This window comes from Anomalospiza imberbis, chromosome 1 (assembly GCF_031753505.1).
Source record: "Anomalospiza imberbis isolate Cuckoo-Finch-1a 21T00152 chromosome 1, ASM3175350v1, whole genome shotgun sequence".
NCBI classification, from domain to species: domain Eukaryota; kingdom Metazoa; phylum Chordata; class Aves; order Passeriformes; family Viduidae; genus Anomalospiza; species Anomalospiza imberbis.
Genome location: NC_089681.1, coordinates 21134967 through 21147712, shown reverse-complemented (window position 1 = coordinate 21147712; position 12746 = coordinate 21134967). Strand labels below are relative to the sequence as shown.

Genomic DNA, 12746 nt, shown 5'->3' with positions numbered 1-12746 from the left:
CAGCCACAGGCCAGCGAAGCCGGGGATTTCGGGCACGGAGCAGCCCGACAGGTGAGGCAGGCGGACCGCGGCAGGGGCCGCCTCAGCCTCACGGGGCACCCATGGCCCCGCGCCGCTCCTCGCCTCCTCAGCGCGGCCGGCCAGGCCCCTCCGTCCGCGGCGGGGGCAGGAAGGCGTTGTTGGACGGTGGAACTGCCCGCTGCCCGAGCGCCGGCTCCCCTTTTCTATTTTTTTTTCCCTTTTCTTTTCCTTCCTTTCCCGCCGGCGGCGGCCCCGCGGTGCCTCCCGGCGCGGTGCGTTCGTTACCTGGCGCTCGGCGGCGGCTCCTTCCTCACCTGTGCGCGCCTCTGCCAATGGCAGCGCACCTGGCGGCCGCGCCGCCAATCAGCGCGCGGCTCGTCCCTCTCCCCGCTCCTTTAGTGAAAGAATCCAGCGCTGCTCGGGAAAGTTACCTGTGCGCGCCCGGCCCGGCCGCTCTCCCGTGCCGAGCCCCGCCGGCGCCCCAGCCCCGCCGCTCCCCACATGCCAGGGGGAGGGGGCTCTACCTGTCCTGCCTCGGCGGCTGGCTGTGGAGCCGGGAGAGGGGGGGAAGGAAAGCAGAATTACCAGTAGCTCTGGTTCTGCCGTCCCGGGCGTTCACACGCACACCTTCACCTGCACAGACCTGAAAGTCCAGTTCCGCCAGGCAGACGGAGGCACCGGGAAAAGGGGAGAGAGTTCATTGGATCAAACATGTCACAAGAGACGGACAAGTAAGTGATCGCAGGCACGCCGCTGCGCCCGCTGCGCGGGGCGGCCCCGCCGGGCTGGCCGTGTTCCCCTTCGCCGGTGGCGGACGCGGACCCGCCGGGACGGCGCTTCTCCCTCTTCTCCTCCTACAGCGACGCCGGACCGGGCGCACAGACACTCTGGAGAGCCCGAGGACGAGGCTGCGGCTCGCGGCCCCGCACCTCGCTCTCCGCCTGGCCGTGGGGCTGCGCGATTATTTAATTCCCCTTTTAGTTTAGGTTTTTTTTTCTTTTGTTTATTTGTGTTGTTTTGTTTTTCCCCCTCTCACCTCGAGGGTCTCTTTTCGTGGCAGAAAGCTCCTCGCCCTGGAAGAGCGGAGCGGCCTCCGGCCGCCGAAGGCCTCGGACGTAAAGAGCTTCTTGGCTTTTGTGTTGGCGCAACAAAGGGCTTTTATTCCCCAAAGGGCCGGGGACGGCCATCTTCCTCCCCTCGGCTGGGGCCGGCGGGGCAGGGGGCCCGGGCGGCGAGAGGAAGGCCCTGCCTCGGCCCAGGCGCTCCCCGGCCGCTCCATGCGGCGCCTCCTGCCTCGCCGTCCTGACCTTGTTTTCCCGGCGGGACGCCCGGGCGGGCCCGCGGCTGCCCGGAGACCGGCGGGGTTAAAAAGTAACTTTCCCAGTAGCGGGGCCGAAGGAGAAGGATGAAGAAGAGAGGGAAGCCTCCCGCTCCTGCCGGCCCCGGGCCCGCCGCAGCCCCTGTCCCGCCCGGCCTGGCGGTAGCGAGGCCGGGACACAGCGGCGGTGCAGGGGTACTCCCGTTGTCTCCCGGGGCCGCCGGCCGTGGTGCTGGGTCCCCCCCGGGCCCCGCAGGACCGCGGCGGGCTCGGTGTCCCCGGGACGGGGAGCGCCGCCAGGAGCCGTCGGTGGGCGCAGAGGCCGCGGCGTGCGCCCCTCCTGCCGCCCCGGCTCTGCCAGCGCCCGGTGCCGAGCGGCCCAGGCCGGGGCTGGCTTGTTCACCCCCGGTAAATAACTCGCACAGGCGATGCCGCGCTCCCGCTATGGCGGCAGTGGTTCGGCGTGGCGCCCAGAGCCGCCGTGAGGCAGCCAGGCGGGAAGGCCATTTTCCCTGCTCGGGTGATTAGTGTTTCTGCTGGAGGCGGCTGGCGAGAGTTACGGGGTAAGGAAGATGGAGGGCGGGAGGTGGCTGTTTTGTTTTACTGCTGCCCTGGTGCAGGTAGGAGTGCCCCAAACACGGGTGTGATCTCGGCTGCGTTTGGTGTTGCTCAGGTGCTTGCCCTGGTTGGGCTGCCCGGAGCCTTTGTGCCAAAGGAGGTGGAGGAGGAGCCTGATGTTGGAGGGAGGCTTGGTGACAACCTGCCTGTCAAAGAGTGAAAGAAGGAGATTACCCGACAAAAGAAAACAGCGGGGTTGGGTCCCCCCGACAGGGAAGAGACGGGATAGGACGGTTCAGAGAGGAAAGAGTAAACAAAAATATTAAGCCTGACCTTTTCAAACATCAACTGACAGTGGGATTATACGAAGGTGGCTACTGGCATGAAATTAAAACGATTTGGGTAGGAGTTGAGAGTGGCATTTAGGAATTCATCTGAGTTGGGATGGGAACTAATGCCTTAGGTGGCCAGATTAGAGCAGTAAATGATTAAAGTGCAAGGAAGGGAATAACGACAGAGCCCTGAGGGGTGCGGGTGCGGGAAGGAGCAGCTGAAAGAGCAGTTGTTCAGTTGAGAGGGGAGCCAAATTAACTGTGGAAGAGCTGATAAGCAGTGATAGAGGGCATCCCAAAGCAATGGGTAGTTCTAGAACGGCGTGAAGGTGAAAGGGGCCTGTAAATTACTTCCTGGCTAAGCCTAGTTGCCAGTAGTTTTAGCAGCCAGAAACTAGGCTGCGGCAGATCAAGGGCAGTTAATGGGAGTAGGAGGGGAATATGGAATGGTGGAGGGGGTCAGAAGAGCAACTTCGCACCATAGTTGGCTTTGAATCAGAAAAACAGTGGAGAGGAAACCTAATTCGTGTAACAAACTAGGGCGAAAGTGGTTTCCCTCTGGGTCTGGGATGCTAGCTACTAAGATACTGGACTATCCTATCAAACAGCAACAATATGGCAAATGTGTAAACTACTGAGACTGGAGATGATTGCCCTTCACCCCCTGCTCTGTGTAGTGCTGCTGCTGTTACCACTGTGAGGAACTTAAGAGCAGTGCAGAGCACACAGCCTCAGGTAACAGCACTTACTCCATTGCAGGTATGCCTGTGATCTGTTTCTGGTTAAGGTGTTTAGAAAATTTATACGTGATAGGTAAGGGTTTGAAAAGGAAATGAAGAGTAAAGAAATCCCCTGCGCTCTCTATAGACAAGTGTAACATGAGAAGACAAATACATTTGTTTCCAGAAGAGATGACCAGATGGAATGAGATAATAGACTGGTGTGAGGAGTTTACATGGGAAGGTTTTTGGTGGTGGTTTTTTTTTTTTGTTTGTTTGTTTGCTTTTTTTTTTTTTAGGTTCTAATTATATCCAATTAGAATCTAATCCAGAGAGTGCATTATTCTCCTACACATGGCCTTTCTTTTACTTAAAACTAGATCTTTCTTACAGGCAAGACTGGAAAGTGGAGCTCGTTATTTTGAAGTCAGTTAATTTATCAGAGTCACTGGACATGTCTTTGTGGGGCTTGTGCTACTGAAGTCCTGGTGTAGAGGACTAAGCAGGTGTAGGGATATAGAAAGTGTGGAAGAATACATTCTGTGGAACTTGCTTGCTTGCACTTTGCTGGAGAAGTGATAGACCCTCTGCACTACTACACAGAGCTGCCTGCAGTGTCTGTCTTTGGAGGGAGCAGTGGGGACAGGTTCTGTAGTGCTTTAAGGGAGGAAGGTGGACAGGTGAAAATGCTAAAAAACCAGGTGTTTGATTGTAATGCTAACTGAGGAGCTTAGAAGGGCGGATTATCCTTAAGATAGGTGTACTATCTCCCTGTCTTTCCCATTAGTCTTTCTGCCTAAACTGGGTCTTGTCTGCTTGTTTCCACAAACTCTGGGGTCAGGAGAGATAAGGCATGATTGCACGTGCATTTTTCTGAGGTAATACCGACTTAAGCAGGCTGTGGCCACTTATTCCTACCTCTGTTCCAACCTCTCAGCTGTGTCAGTAGAGCTGTTGTGCAGCTAGAGAACTGGCTCAGAGTTGGTGTTATTTTTGACATCCGTTTCTCATTGGTCTAGGTTCACATGCAGCAGGGGTGCAAGCATATGGCAGGGGTTAAGAAAATAACTGTTCAAACTATAATTTCTGCAGAAGGAAATGCGTGTCCCTCCCACTCTGAGTGTTTTCTAGGTCTGTGCTGCTTATTATCCAGTTTCCAGATCCTTTGAGGGGAACCTGGGCATTGATTGAAGGCTGAGGGACATAGGGTGGGAAGGGGGGAGCATCCGGTTTGCAGGGTGAAAAGATGATTCTAGGGTACACTTTGCATTTATAGGCTAAAGTTGTTCTTTTGTAGTATACAAAGAAAAGATCGTCTCAAAATTCCAGAGTCACGTCTCTGGTGCATTAGTGGAGCAAATCAGTGAGCTTGCTACTTAAGTGAGACTTAACTGGGCTTTAGAAATTGACAGCGCTTCTGTGAATGAGGAGTAGCAATTGTGCGACCATTTGGGATCTGTCTTGTAAATGCCACAGCTGTGTCCGTGCACCTGGGCTGGGACAGCACTCGCAGGCTAGTGGCAGGCCCCAGCAGGCGGGCCGCCCAGGCTCTCTCTCGCTCTCTCTGCGGGCCGCCCAGGCTCTCTCTGGCTCTCTCTCTGCGGGCCGCCCTGGCTCTCTCTGGTTCTCTCTCGCTCTCTCTGCGGGCCGCCCTGGCTCTCTCTGGCTCTCTCTGTCTCTCGCTCTCTCTCTGCGGGCCGCCCTGGCTCTCTCTGTCTCTCGCTCTCTCTGCGGACCTCCCTGGCTCTCTCTGGCTCTCTCTCGCTCTCTCTGCGGGCCGCCCTGGCTCTCTGTCTCTCTCTCTCTCTCTGCGGGCCGCCCTGGCTCTGTGCTGGCTGGCCAGCTGCCTGCCTGCCCCCCGTCAGGCTCCCAACAGCCCAGGGTGTGCAGAGCTGCTCAGGACACCAGGTAGCTGGGGCTGGGGCATGCTCAGACTGCCCACATAAAGGAGGGCTTGAGGCAGCCTGGGTCTGCAGCAGAGCATGTGCTTGTAGGTAAATAACTGAGTGGAGAGCGAACCCGTAGGTGGGAATGGGTTCAGACCTGTTCCCATGCCTCAGTGGAGGCATGTTCACATCCAGCTTGCTGCTTGCTAGTATCTGTGGCAGAAGTTGATATTGGGCTCTTCACAGGGTGATTTTGATTTACTGTTTTCTCCTCAGTGTGTAAATTTACTGCCTTCATATTATTTAACTTAAGCATCTAGTGCTATAACACAAAGGGAATTTATAATTTACAACGTGATTCTGTGTTTTGTTCTTAATTTTTTCTTTGAGGGTCAAACACATTTTGCAAGGAAGGTGGAAAATCAGTGTGCAGAACCTCATAGAACTTGCAACCATAAGCTTAGCTAAGAGGAGTAAGAGTATCAGATGGTTAGGACTTGCTGTTTACACTACTGTCTCTCTGGCACTGGAGTGTGAGACCGGACTGAAGATCAAAGCTGAAGAGGAGGGAGGGGGTTTTCCCAGGTCACTTTAAGTTGCTTACAATGATCACATCACTCTTCCCTGTGGAAGGGTCAGCAGGGGCATCATTGGCCCTGTTTTGGCTGCGACATCTGAAGGGGAAATTATATTACACCAGTTGACATTTGTTGCCAAACATTTTCACAAGTATTAATCCAGTGCAGTGGTTACCTTAAGTATTTCTTAAATTAGGAAGCAGCTAATTAAGCTGCTATTCTTTGTACGTACACAAAATAGCACTTTCAAATGCTGATCTAGGAATTAATCCTGGAGTCAATCTTCATTTGCTTTTTGATCAGTGATTGGGACAGTACTAGCTAGTTAAAAGAAAAGTAATTATTTCAGACAGCTTGGTATACAGAGGTACTGTTCTGTTCTTCTACAGTGCTGACACAATAGAAAAGACAATAGTTGCTTACACAATATTTAACCAAGGAAACCATATTAAATACATCTGAACTGTGAAGTAAAATATTGCAATGTATCTATAGCTTGAGAGTATGTCTCAAACATCAAAGATTATGTATGTGTATTTATTTTATATATATATATATTTATTTATAGCTATATATTTTATATATAGATTTGTTAATTTTCCCGATTTGAGAAAGCAATGGCATATTCCATAATAATGTATTTAAGTAGTTCTATAAAGTATATTTTTGGGTTTTTATGCTTTTAAAAATATTTGTGGGAAATCTTGACTCCCAGGATGGCTTGTTGAATTCATGTTTTCCTTCTAGCTACATTAAAGATTTAATATCCTGAAAAAACAGCAATCGGTGCTATCAGTGAAGTAACTATTCCATTTCCATTAACTCTGTGGAAGCAGTGAATGAACAAGGACCATGGGGCCAAGGGTCAGGTTAAATTGTAGGAGGTCTGGGCAGCCTTGTCATGACCTGTTCTTAATTGTACAGCCTGCTTCTAGCTGCTTCAAGTCAGTTAAAACAACCTTGGGTGCTATGCACATGAAGTACTCTTAGGAAAACAGCATGGCCTGCCATGAAGCTGCTAAATAATTGCTAATTCTGATCAACTCTGTCAGCTCCTGCAGATATGCTGTGAGCTTCAGGTTTTCCTCGTTTTGTTTTTTTTACAAATGTACTGAAGCCTGTCTTTTTTTTGAGACTCTTTATCTTGATTAAAAAAAATAAAAGCAACAGGCTTAGTACACAAGTAACACAAGATTGGTAGAAATAATATTTTATTACAAGTGAAATAAAAAAAAGTCTCTGAAATCATAGGTATAAAAAGTCTGTCCCAGGGTAAGTAATTGCCTACTTGAACTAGTCCTCAGTAGGCACTTATTGGATGTATTTAATCCTTGTGTCAGATTTCTTTTTCTTACTTCCGCTTTGACATAGTTAATAATAATTTTTTGTCAGTGTTAATGAATCACCTATTTGTTTTAATCTCTTGATCACTACTGCATGCTCAAGTTATTTTGGTTCGGAGTAAAAACAAATAAAACTTCTACTAGGCATCTAATTGTTAAACTAGTCTGTTTTGCCGTTCATTGTTGCTGTTCTTAATGTATTATTTTACTTCCTCTCAGACTGTTTAGTAATGGTAAAATAATTTCTTTTAATCATTTCACGTGTGTAATCTTGTTCAGATTCATCTTGTGCTTAAAAAGTATAATTGTCCCAAAATTGCAAGAGTCCCAAACTTACATTCATTAGAAGGCAAAATGACTCAGCCTCTTTAATGGGAGTTTTTTTCCTTGGTATGGACTTCTGGGCCAGAGGGCATCTTACCTTTTTGTTTCCTGGTGATCTAAATGCTTTGATTTTTTTTTTTTTTTGCCTTCACTCTCAATTCATTTGTATATTTAGTCACTGGATTGGGTTAAGTACATTTTGGAGACATGTTGTGCTTCTGGGAATGATGTGATTGTCAGCTATGAAAGACAAAATGCGGAGACATATGGGTCATAATTTTTCTGTTTGTTAAATATTTGTGCTCCTTTGTAGTTTTAACGGAACCCTATTATCTAATTGAAACTACAGTATTGCAGACTATTTAATTATACATTTGGCAATAAATCCTGATGAGTCTCAGGTTGGTTTGATTTTTTTTTAACCAAATAAATCAAAACTTGCAATGAGCCACACCAGTTGTGGAATTTTTTGGTGGTATTTTGTTTGGTTTTTTTTTTTTTTTTGGTTTTTTTTTTTTTTTTTTTGCTTTAGGTTTTTGGTTTGGTTTTGTTTTTAACTTGATGTCAAGTAGGAAAAGTAGTATTCTGAAGGTAGTAAACTTGGGCCAAAACTAACATTAGAATCTTTGAACAAATGGTTTCAAGTGCTAGGACTGGCTTTGATTTATACTTCTCTGCGTAATGAGCACAGGCAGAAATTTATGATCTGGAATCTGAAGTTTAACTTATGCAGCTTCTGTGGGATCTGTCCTGCATTTTAAATGGCCATAGTCCTTCATTTTGTGCCTGTGAATCCATATGTATGTGCATTAGTTTTAACACAAATTGCATGAACATCTGTTCTACATCTGTTTTATAGCTGTCTTACAGCTGAACTAAGATTTTTATAAGTGGAAAATAAACTTACAGAGGGTTTGAGAGCTACTGAAATGTTTGAAAATTATCATACTCTGCTCTCCTTAGTTGTGTCAAAACTGAAGTGGGAACATCTGCTCTATTTTCTGGTTCTTGGATGTGTCTGGAGAATGCTCCTGTACCTTTTGTCACACCAAATGAAACATGGGTGTTCTACCATTTCTTTGACTTTGCACTGGAGGAAAGACCAGAGTGCACCATGGTGTGTGATTCATGTCTGTGTGCAACAGAAGTGGTCCCTTTGGCTAGAATCTTGTTTTAGAGTTTGTGTTGCTCCCAGCATTTGCAGATTGGAGACAGTTGCCCTGGTCACCTTCTTACCATGCCACTAACAAGGAGCTTATGATAAATATTGTATGACCTTGATGTGCTGGGTTGGGAACAAGGGTGACGTGAATCTGTTTTGCTTTTCCAGTTATTTGACTAGTGCTAAAATTTCTGGATGCTTTATAATAGCTGTATGGACCAAAGCCTTGTATCCCTTCTCTTGAAGGAGCAGTTTGCAGAGGATGTGTGCAGAAGTGCCTGGTGCTCTTTTATCTTACCTGTATAAGAATGGGGAAGCTCAGGCCTGGGCTGAAACCTGGGAATGGGAACCTCTCCTGTTCTCCTGCCTCACACACATTGCTTGTGTGTTCCCATCTGGCACCTAGCCTCTGCAGGGAGGGGCAAGTCCTCCTGCATTGTCACAGGGTAAAGAAGTCTGCAGGTATATTCATGGAGCATCTTGATTGTAACTTTTATTTTTTAAGAACAAATACAATGTCAAAAAAACCCAAAACATCCAAACAAAAAAAACCAAAAAAAAAAACAAAAAACAAAAACAAAAAAAAAAAACAAACAAAAAAAAACAAACAAACCACCAAACAACACCCCACAGTTAAAAAAATAGAAATGCTTGGGCTGGGTGCCCACCTTGGCAGTTTAAACAATCTGCTTTGGATTTCAGGGTTGAATTTCCTGGTCAAGGCAAAAGATGTGGGGCGGGTAGGAAGAGGCTTTCTTTCGCACTAATGCCAGCTGGATCAGGATGTAATGCTGAGCATATGATGCAGCAGGATGCAGATGTACTTGATGCAGCATGGCTGCACAGTCTGCTTTATGTTCAGTGGCTTCTGAGATGTAGCTGAGAAGTTGAGGGCTGCTTGAGCTTTCCAAATTCAAAAGAAAACTCTTGAGCATCAAAACTGGTTTTGAGAGACTGGCAGGCAGGACACCTTGTTTCTGAATAAAAAGGAAGCTCTGATCACCAAGCCTTTTACCACTGTTCATGAGCGTGTTAATGGGCAGTTCTGATTCATTGTGAGCTAATTCGCAAATTGCATCAGGTTGGGTGAGAATTTGCCTGTAGTAGGATTTTGTAGCCCCAAGGGCTGGCTGTTGTATGTTCATTATCTTTAATCCGAGGAATAGCTTGAAAGGCTGGCCTTTTCCATTTAGCATTATTGATGTTAAGTACAATGTACCTCTCGAATTTACACTGCAGTAACTGAAATGAAACAAAGTTTTGGATATCTTTGTGTTTACATACTACACTTGTATCAGTTTTATAAAATTCCATAGTCTTAATTGTAAAAAAGTTCAAAAAATCACTGTAACTGCTGTTAATCTGGAAAATTTATATATGTCTTTTGAAAACACACAAATCACTTTGGATGGTATGAACAGGAAAATCTCTACTAAGCAGTGGAGAGAATAAAAAGATTTTGCAAAATAAAGGCTGTCTGAAGTTTTAGTTTTGACATAAATGCTCCCGTGTCAGAAAATGCTCCCGTGTCAGAGCAGTGTGGCTCCTAGGTAGACCATTGCCCAGAAAATACCTTTCATTCTTGCACACTTATTACTGTTTGACATAATACAATGGAAACATTTTGCATTCATGAGGAGCTCAAGTGGTAGCTTGAAAGGAAACTTTTACTTTTTAGAAACAAAGTATCCTAATTCTTCAGCTCTTTCTCCATGATACATGAGGATGTGCTTTCAGCTTGTACAAGTGTGTCCCGCACAGCTGTGTTCTGGTTAGCACACATCCTGACTCCCAGATAGAGGGGTGGTGGGCTGGCCCGGTGGAGGAATGGGCACAGCAGGGGTTGCTCTTGTTCTCTGCTCTTTAGCAGGTTCTTAGGTGTGACTGGGGCCACTGCGGGTATTTTGCTGGTGTTGCTGGTCAGGTTGAGTGGGAGTCTTGCAATCTTGGCCTATCTTTCTTCCTTAAGTGTGTGGTTCTTGGTGGATGTGGTCATTAATGTATTTTCAGCTTTTGATAAGATTTATAGATCTATGGATCTGCGAATTGCAGGCTCCATATTTGGCTTTTCTTTCAGCTGGGATGGTCAGGGCAGCTCTGTAGTGGGATTGCTGTTGCTCGTAGGTGTCACCCTTTGTCTTCCACATGGTCCAGGTACCACCAGAGTCACTTTCCTCCCAAGGAGCTGCCATCTGTCATCAGTTGCACAGCTGGAACAGCTGGGGCTGCCCTGGCATGGAAATATGACTGACAAGACAGGGGAGTTTATCTGTGTGGAGACTCACTTAGGATGTTGGGTTTTCTTGGTGTATATTAAAATACACTGTATTTATCTCCTCTGGTTATGGAGGACTTTGCTACCCCTCTGTCACATTTAGCTGAAATCATCCAAGGAGGTTCCGCAGTTGTGCAGAAAGGGAGGGGAATGTGTGTGCATGCACAAGTCTCATTTCTTCAGAGAAACTCTCCCTCTCATCCAAACGGCCTTATTTAATAGAGAAGTTTTCTTTAAGTGGGCCCAATTGTTTTGGCTGACTACTTTGGCTATAATCTTTGAAATTATTGACTATGTTAAGATATGATAATTAGCTCTGACCATTAACCTCCTACAGAGCTGATTACAGGGACAGGGGTGATGAGGAAGTTTTTTATTTTTCTTAGTGCTATTGTTTCAGTCTGTTTGCAGAGTAAACACAATGAGTGTGGCAGTTGATTATGCTGCAGACTATCTCTCAAGGCAGAGGAGACAGATACTTCATTTTCAAATGTGAAAACCTGAGTTTTAGAAAAAAACATGCTCTGGAGAGATGTTGGGAAGGCTCTAGGTCTATGCACCTGTGCCTTTCCTACCATCCCAACTGCTTACTTACTGAGTTGCTGTTTCTAGAGCATTTATCTCCTTTGCTTTGGCTTCTCCCCAAGACAATAAGATATGCACCTCTGAGAGACTGCACTCTGGTCATTGCTTTAAGATCATCTTGGCTAAGTTAGAGCAACAGAGATTGACTCCTCCCCTCCAGCATTTTTACAGACAAGCGCAGCCCAAGTCATAAAAGGTGTGTTTTTATCGGGGTCTTGCTGTCTGACTGTAGTGCTCATCTGAGAGCAAAAGGCAGTTATTGATTTAAGGGACGATTGCTACAGGAAGAAGGGTGAGTGGGATTTTGTGCGTTGCAATGGGCAGCTGCCCATGCGGTGAAACAGCCCAGATTTAGCTGAAGGGGAGCTTTGTTGAGGAAAGGAGAATCCTTGCTTGGAATAATTGCCTCTGAGCCAGGAAGAATTGACTACTCCAGAGTGGAAACAGGCCCTCAGCTACCTCTGGCACAAACAGCAGGGCTGTTGCAAATCTGATTTGAGTTTCTAACAATAAGGTATTGAAAAGGCAGGCAGACCTAGCAGTTGCCTCTGTGTTTCCTTAGGTTCCTAATTCACGCTCAGCTACATTTGCTGAAGCAAACCTGTAACAACACAAATGTATATGTGAAAACAAGAGGGACAAAAATCTTCAGCCAAAGGCCAGGCAGAAGTGTTGTCAAAACCAACCAACCAAGCAAAAAGGGTAGTTTCCAAAAATCCAGTTACTTTATATGAAAGGAAAATAGAACTGGTACTGTAATTGGCTGTATTTTCTGATATGAAGCTATGAAATGCTCTCTTCCCTCACAGAGCTCATAAAATTGTGCTCTGTGTACCAGGTGGATTATTTTGTTTTTCATTAAATAAAGAAACTTGTAAACAGTGCTCTGTACCATAGAGATTATAATCTCCGCCATCCCCCTCTTCTTCCTTAAGCACTGGAGCACGCACTTTGCAGGTTGGACTTGCACCACAGCGGAGTTCTGGTGATACCCCAAGCTTCTGCTGGTCACTGCAGCTTGGGGGTCAGGCAAGGCATGCTCCCAGCATCTGAGAGCGTTTACTGTGTGGGTTCAGTTGTGCTTTTATCAAATCCTGTTTTGGAAAACAAATAAAAGTCTTGTTTGCACAGTTTAAATGCCACTCTCTGTGCAGCAGCAGCAGTTGGTTGAGTTAGATCTGTGGAGCTGGCACTCCACAGGTAAGGCAAAACAGAAAGAGGAGGCTGACTGCTAAACTGGCTTTTATGTGGAAGATGGCAAAAAGTGTTTTATGAAGGTCCCCTGGAATAACTACTAGTTTTACCAGTTAAGTCGGTATATTTAGTTATGCTACCGTCTCCGCAACTTTCGCATTTGTAAGGTGTGGTGTGTTGAAAGTTTCATTGTCATAATTCTAAGTTGAGACACAATTCTTGACAGTGCTCTTTTAACACCCGTGAAGCAGCACTCCTCACTCCACTATTTCCCATGTGTTTCCCATCTGTTTGCCTACTATCTTACGTAATAGGCCTGCAACTTTTTTTTATGCAGTTCTTTTATCAATAAGTTTATTGAACAGTTTGCAAAAGCAGGTGCTATTATCTTCATTTATATTTCCATTATACTGGAAATTTCAGCCGTAGCTGTGGTGCGGCAGCTTCTTAT

At 46.5% G+C, this 12746-nt stretch overlaps 1 protein-coding gene across 7 annotated transcripts in view; it reads left to right on the top strand.

Moving 5' to 3' along the window:
• Nucleotides 1-449: 449 nt before the first annotated feature.
• Nucleotides 450-12746, top strand: part of GRHL2 (grainyhead like transcription factor 2) — a 61556-nt gene continuing 49259 nt past the window's right edge. For 2 of the 7 annotated variants that reach the window (XM_068183717.1, XM_068183722.1), the window contains exon 1: nucleotides 450-752. In XM_068183717.1, coding sequence (XP_068039818.1) covers nucleotides 733-752 — 20 coding nt within the window. In that variant the 5' untranslated portion in view covers nucleotides 450-732. Of the gene's footprint in view, nucleotides 753-1852; nucleotides 1960-2790; nucleotides 2989-11171; nucleotides 11298-12746 lie in introns of those variants that run through there. The other 5 variants (XM_068183710.1, XM_068183699.1, XM_068183744.1 and 2 more) reach the window with 4 other exon arrangements.